This window comes from Mastomys coucha, unplaced genomic scaffold (genome assembly GCF_008632895.1).
Source record: "Mastomys coucha isolate ucsf_1 unplaced genomic scaffold, UCSF_Mcou_1 pScaffold5, whole genome shotgun sequence".
Lineage (NCBI taxonomy): Eukaryota > Metazoa > Chordata > Mammalia > Rodentia > Muridae > Mastomys > Mastomys coucha.
Genome location: NW_022196911.1, coordinates 82904405 through 82911916, shown reverse-complemented (window position 1 = coordinate 82911916; position 7512 = coordinate 82904405). Strand labels below are relative to the sequence as shown.

The 7512-nt window shown below is 38.0% G+C and overlaps 1 protein-coding gene and 1 pseudogene across 1 annotated transcript in view; both read right to left on the bottom strand.

Moving 5' to 3' along the window:
- The window catches only part of Ska2 (spindle and kinetochore associated complex subunit 2), a 19161-nt gene that overhangs the window by 10034 nt on the left and 1615 nt on the right, over positions 1-7512 (bottom strand). The window contains exon 2 of the mRNA XM_031352078.1: positions 1532-1618. Coding sequence (XP_031207938.1) covers positions 1532-1618 — 87 coding nt within the window. The remainder of the gene's footprint in view (positions 1-1531; positions 1619-7512) is intronic.
- On the bottom strand, positions 6713-6813 carry LOC116079376 (annotated as a pseudogene).

Sequence of the window (7512 nt, the reverse complement as noted above, 5' to 3'; positions counted from 1 at the left end):
TCAGGTAAACAGGCTAGCTAAAATTTTACAGCAATGTTCCTGCCTCTGGCTCCAGAGTACTGGCATTAGGGTAAGTACTATCACAGCCAGCATAAAGTAATTTTGTTTTGGTTTTGTTTTGTTTTGTTTTGTTTTCCGAGACAGGGTTTCTCTGTGTAGATCTGGCTGTCCTGGAACTCACTCTGTAGACCAGGAAGGCCTTGAACTCAGAAATTTGCCTGCGTCTGCCTTCCAAGTGCTGAGATTAAAGGCGTGTGCCACCACTGTCCAGCTCTAAAATAGTTTTTTTTTTTTTTATGTATGGAATTTTTTTAAATTCAGATACGCTATTTCCTGTCTACTAACAAGTATAATGTCCACAGACAATGCATGGAGATTGTTTCATCTTTCCCATGGACATGTATACTTAACAGGCATGAATTTGTGGTATATAAAGCAGAACTCTGATGCAGTGGGCATGCACCTGTGATCCCAGCTGCTTAGGGGCCTGAAGGTGATCTCAGTTAAGTCCAGAAATAGAGACCAGCCTAAGCAACACAGTGAGACTCTTTCTCAAAATTTCTGAATAATGTGATACTAAAGCTATTCTATTGCTGTAATAAAACACTGACCAAAACAATCTCTGGGAGGAAAATGTTTAAACAGCTTACTCAGCCCAATCCCAGTCCACCGTAAAAGGAAATCAGGGCAGGAACTCAACCAGGAACCTGGGGGCAGGAAGAGAAGCAGAGGCTATGGAGGAGTGCTGTTTACTTGCCTGCTTCCTTATACAACCCAGGACCACCGTCCAAGGATGGCCCTGCCTACAGTGGGCTGGGCCACCACCTATCAATCATTTAAAAAAAAATGTTCACAAAGACTTGCTTACAGGCAATTTTTTCAATTGAAGTTCCCCCTAAGATGACCCTAGACTGTGTCAAGTTGAAAGAAGAGAAAATAAACTACATAACCTTACGCAAAAATTACTGCTCATACCTATACTATAATTAAGCAAACTTAGCCACGTATTTCCTTTGCCAAAGAACAGCATGACTAACTACTAAACCTTCTCCCATCAACCTAAGAACCAGTATTCTAGGAATAGAAATATCCAGGCTTCGCACTTCAGAGGCTCCTTCCTGGCTTGTACCTTTGAGTTCATCATCTGTTTTTAAAAATTAGCACATATTTTATTATCAGTATAATTGCTTCAGTATACCATAAGCAATCTTCTATCAAAACAAGATGTTGTGACTCTACAAACCTAGTGCTTAAAAGCTTGGTATTTAGTAATTGTTAGAATATATTACAATTAGAAATACTGCCAGAAAATATTTGTACAAAGTAGCCAAGCATAGTGGTGCACACCTTTAATGCCAGTGCTCAAAAGGCAGAGGCAGGCAAGCTTTCTGTGAGGTTGAAGCCAGGCTTAGTCTACATAGTGAGTTCCAGGACACCCAAGGCTGCTTTCTGAGTGAGACCCGGTCTTGAAAACAAAACAAAAGAAAACAAAGCAAAAGAAAACAAAATGCTTTACTTATTTCCCAATTACCTCTCCTGCTGAATGAGGGTGGTTAGCCTTGATTTCATACTCCAGCCTATATTGAAGGTAATCCAAGTCAGAATCAGCCTTCTGGAACTAAAAGACCAGTACACATATATTATTTAGTAAACAAAAATACATTAGTAACAATAATTACTCATTCTTTTCATGTTTGAATATTATACTAATATGTGATAAACACTCATTCTAAATTTGTAGATATAAAGAAAGTATATAACAGCACTTGGGAGACAGAGGCAGGAGGATCTCTGTAAGTTCCAGGCCATCCTGGTCTACAGAGAAGTTCCAGAACAGCCAAGGCTACAAAAAGAAACCCTGTCTCCAAAACCAAAGCAAAACAAAAGTATAAGCTGGGCAGTGGTGGCACATGCCTTTAATCCTAGCACGTGGGAGGCAGAGGCAGGTGGATTTCTGAGTTCGAGGCCAGCCTGGTCCTACAGAGTGAGTTCCAGGACAGCCAGAGCTATACAGAGAAACCCTGTCTCAAAAAAAAAAAACAAAAAACAAAAAAACAAAAGTATATACAAGCTAGGCAGTGGTGGCTCACAGGCCTCTACATTCACCAGGGCATGTACACCACTACACATGTGCATTAGTTGTTTTTTATAGGGCTGTGTTAAACCTTATTAAGATTTCATTTGGGGGCTGGAGACATAATTCAGTAGTTAAGAGCGCTTTTAGTCTTGCAGAGACTCTAGGTTTGTTCCATTCTCAGTGCATCCACATGACTGCTGAAAACCAACTGTAACTCAAGTTTCAGAAGATCCAATACCCTCTTCTGGCTTCCACAGCTCCTGTACACATGTGAAGGATGTAGACTCAAGCAAGCATACATATACATGCTCATAAAAACATTAATTTACCAAAAAAAACTCTTTTAAATTTATGGTGTGTGTGTGTCTGTCTGTCTGTTTGCCTTGCCTTGTGTGTAAAGAAACCCACAGAGGGCACAGGAGAGTGTACAATCCTCTCAAGTTGGAAATGCAAACAACTGGAAGCTGCCCAACCTGGGTGCTGAGAAGCAAACTCTAGTCCTCTGGGAGAGCAAGAAGCTCCCTGACCCCAGAGCCATCACTCCAGCCCCCAAACCACAAATCTCCAAGAAAAAAAGATTAGTGTCCTTGGATTGAGAAAAAAATGTGTGCATGTCTGTGGTTTATGTGCATGCACGTATGTACATGTAAAGGAAGACTTTGAGACACTAAAAAAGATATATCAGCTGCAAATAAACACATGAAAAAATACTCATTACTAAAAGGACTATAGAAAAGATTTTATCAAATTTTTTACCTTTTGTGTGCGGGTATGTATTTTCAAGACAAAGTCTCTCTGTATAGCCCTGGGTTCCTGAAACTCACTCTGCAGACTAGGTCTCAAACTCAGAACCCACCTCCCACCCAAGCCTCCCAAGTGATGGGATGAAAGCCACCCAGTTGATTTTAGCAACTTCTCCTAATAGTCCCACTTCTTAGTATTTACACAAAAGAAATAAAGAATTATGTCCACACAAAGACACTCAATGCTTCCAACAACTTTATTCATAACAGGCAAAGCCTGGAAACAACCCAAGAAGCAATTTGTCAGGTTTTATACAATGGAATATAGTCAGCAATAAAAATGAATCAATTATCAACACGTGCAACAAAGACAAGATGACAAAAGCAGTTACAGTAAGTACAAGAATACAAACATAAAAGAACAAATAATGTGCTAGCACATTTATATTCCAGAAACCATGGTTTGAAAGGAGACTCCGGACACAGATACTTTTGAAATGAAATGTAATGAAAATGTTTTATATCTTAATAGTAGAGATAGTAACATTATGTATACATTTGCCAAAACTCATCATAGTGTACACTTAAATTTTTAGTTTTACTTAAAATGTACATTAAACTTATTACGAAAAAGTGATGATTTTTGTATGGAAAAAAGGATATACTGTGTGACACATTGTGACATACTACAGCTTCCATGACAAATTTTTTTTTTTTTTTTTTTTTTGGTTTTTTCGAGACAGGGTTTCTCTGTATAGCCCTGGCTGTCCTGGAACTCACTCTGTAGACCAGGCTGGCCTCGAACTCGGAAATCCGCCTGCCTCTGCCTCCCAAGCGCTAGGATTAAAGGCGTGCGCCACCACCGCCTGGTGACAAAATTTTTTTTTAATTCTATCTTTATTTTTGTTTGAGGGGGAAGCTGCAAGGGCAGAAGGCCAATACTAGGGACGGAAAGATGAGTGGAATTGGGGTGTTGGGGTGCATGTGAAATTCACAACCAATAGTAGTTTGTTGTTTTTTTAAGTAATGATTTATACACACACACACACACACACACACACACACATATATACATATATGTGTATATATATATATATATATTTGTTTTTTCGAGACAGGGTTTCTCTGTATAGCCCTGGCTGTCCTGGAACTCACTCTGTAGACCAGGCTGGCCTCGAACTCAGAAATCCGCCTATGGTTTATATTTTATAGTTAAATAATCAAGCTAAGTTAAGGATTTTATTTTTCTGTGTATGTATCAGTGTGTGTGTCTTTGTATTTGTGTGCCTGCAGAGACCAGAAGACAGCAGTGAAACACCTGGAGTTAGAGTTACAAGTGGCTGAGAGCTATTAGATGTGTGCGCTGGGAAGGGAACTCAGGTCCTCTTTAGTGTTCTTAACTGCTGGACCATCTCTATAGTCCCCTCCCTAAGTGTTACATTTAAGCATTTCTTATATAATACTAAAATTGACACTTAAGACATAAAGCATTACCACAGTAAAGAAACATGAGAGACCATCACTTACCAACTCATACACTATAATAAGACCTAAGAGTTGCAGAACCTATTCAGTCTGTTACAAAAAGAAGCAAATTACAAAGAACTGTTCAGATAGACAAGCCATTACTTCACAACGTACAGTAATGAATTTTCAGTGTAATACAGAAATGATTAATGGTAAGATACTTTTTCAAATGATGACTTTTAAAAAATACATGTAACAAAATTATACAGTTTTCAGCACTGAAAGTTACAAATAAGACAAGAAAGGTGTGCAGCCTGCTCACGGATGCTTTGACAATACTATTGCACTGCTAGCTGTAAAGTACAGTAGTGCAATAAAGTCAGAGCGGTCGTGAGCAGTCGTGAGCAGTCACGAGCAGAAAAGGGATGTAAGGTCACGGTGCAAAGACCTTAAACTTGCCATTTTAAAGTTGCCATTTTGGTCAGAAGACATCCAAAACCTAAAAACATTTATACCAAAGTTTATTTTTTGAAGGACAAAGGACCAAAGTGATAATTGGATTTTGATGACTAATCTGTAAGTAGCAGCATTCAGACATAAACATGCACAGATTATGTCCTGAGCCTTTAGTAACTATCATGGGCATCATTCATACTTTAAGAGTGATATTAACAAAATCAGCTTAATTACTACGGATGCAAATATGTAAAAAACTAGGTTCTCTGCTGAAATGTAATGTTGGTTAACTCCTCCTTCAAAGCAGTTTGATTACCTACCATAGAAAACAAGTCCTTTGAGTAATTACTTCAAAGAACAAATGAAAAGGATTCAATGGTTAAAAGCATATGTTCTTGCAGAGGTCCTGGGTTCGAGGATTCTTAGCACCCACTTGGCAGCTCAAAATCATCCACAAGAGTTCTATAGGATCCAATGCCCTCTTCTGACTTCCTTGGGCACCAGGCACAAATGTGATGCACAGACTAACATGCAAGCAAAACACTCATATTCATAAAATAAATCTCTCAAACCTATATACCCAATTTATTTCTATAGAAATGTTAGGGCTGGAGAAATATCTCAGAGGTTAAGAGCACTGACTGCTCTTCCAGAAGTCCTGAGTTCAATTCCCAGCAACCACATGGTGGCTCACAACCATCTGTAATGGGATCTGACGCCCTCTTCTGGTGTGTCTGAAAAGAGACAGTATACTTACATACATAAAATAAATCTTATAAAAAAAAAACTTGCTTTTTTTTAACCCAAGAGTTTATTGAGGGCTATTATAACATGGGAAGAGATTTTCAGAGAACCAGTATATTCTAAACAGTATTATTAGCCCAACCTAACCTAATACTAGACAAAAGGATTTTAATATTCCACTCTTTAAATATCAAATGTAGTGAAGAAAGGCACATGCATTCCCTCCAAACTTGATAATTCTATCAAGAAAACAATGGAAAGGATAAAATGTTTCTTTTGTTTGTTTGTTTGTTTGTTTTTCCAGACAGGGTTTCTCTGTGTAGCACTGGCTGTCCTGGAACTCACTCTGTAGACCAGGCTCGAACTCAGAGATCCACCTGCCACTGATCTAGCACTTTAGTCCCAAGTGCTGGGATTAAAGGCGTGCGCCACCACTGCCCGGCTATTTTTTTTTCTTTTTTTTGTAAAATGTTTCTTTAAAAGTCAGAAGTAAACCAAGAAACAGAATCCAAGTATCCTATTACACTACCTTTGTGAACAATCCCAAGTGGGATCATAAAAGGAGGGCAGGAGACAAATACCTCTCAGTAAGTGAAGGGAAAATGTTAGTGAACAAAGGTTACCCTACAACGAGCTTATTCCACCATTAGTAATGCCGACTGATTAAAAAAAAATACATTCTCATTATTTTCATTGACTTCCTTTAAATGGTCCGGCTCAGCTACTTAGGCAGATCAAACCTAATAAATAGGGGGTACTTATCCTCAAATCCTGGGCTACAAAACCCAAATTTGGAAATATTTAACTCTGCTAACCAAACATTGGGTTTTAAAGACAAGTGTTAAAAGGCAAATTTAACTTTCTGAATTAGATGTTAACACAGGAAAAATATCAAATAATTTATTTAGATAAGACTTTTTACAGAGTGAGAATGACAACTGCCTTTGTAAATAGTATGCACTCCTATTATATGTGCAATGGCTCCCTAGCAAATCTTTTAAGTATTGTAAAGACCTACAAATAATAGAAGACACACAAGAAATCATTTATCCTTGGCTTACAAGGTAACTTTTTGTTTTGTTTTGTTTTGTTTTTTGTTTTTTGTTTTTGGAGACACCGCTTCTGTGTAGCACTGGCTGTCCTGTAAGTCACTCTGTAGATCAGGCTGGCTTCGAATTCAGAAATCCACCTGCCTCTGAAGGTAACTTTTTTTTTTCAGTTTGAAAAAAATATGGAATGCTTCACTTTGTGTGTCATCCTTGCTTAGGGCCATGCTAATCTTCTCTGTATCGAGCCAGCACTGAAGGTAACATTTTTGATAGAAACTTTTTTTTTTTTTTTTTTTGGTTTTTCGAGACAGGGTTTCTCTGTAGCCCTGGCTGTCCTGGAACTCACTCTGTAGACCAGGCTGGCCTCGAACTCAGAAATCCGCCTGCCTCTGCCTCCCAAGTGCTGGGATTAAAGGCGTGGGCCACCATTGCCCAGCCCAGAAACTTTTTTTTTTAAAAAAAGGGGCATGGCAAATGTGAAGATACAATGTCTTTTGTTGTCTAGTCAATAAAACAGTTAATATAAAGCTCTTGGTTCTTCATAAGTTCAGTAACTTGAAAATTGTAAATGCTTACCATGAATGTACTTCAGGAAATGTTAAAAAATGGGGAAAGCTGTTTTCCTTTTGTCCAGTACAAAAAGAAAATTTAAAGCTACCCCATAATTTATACAATATCTAAAACAACCTCATAACTTCCTAAAGCTTACTTTTTCAGGATATTTAACTTGTATTTTCTTAAAGATAATTTGCTCAATATTTTTTAAAACTCTTGAGTATTGATTGTAGTGGAAAGGGCTAGGAAAAGCTCAGAAACTGATCAACCAGTTACAAAAAAACCTGTTAAAAAACAGAATTAGCCTCTAACAAGTAAAAATATCTCTACCTTTTCCAGTGGAAGGCATTCATAATATGGAAGAGGAACAAGAGAATTTACATGCTGGAGATTGATAGACTCTATAGACTCTAACCACAAT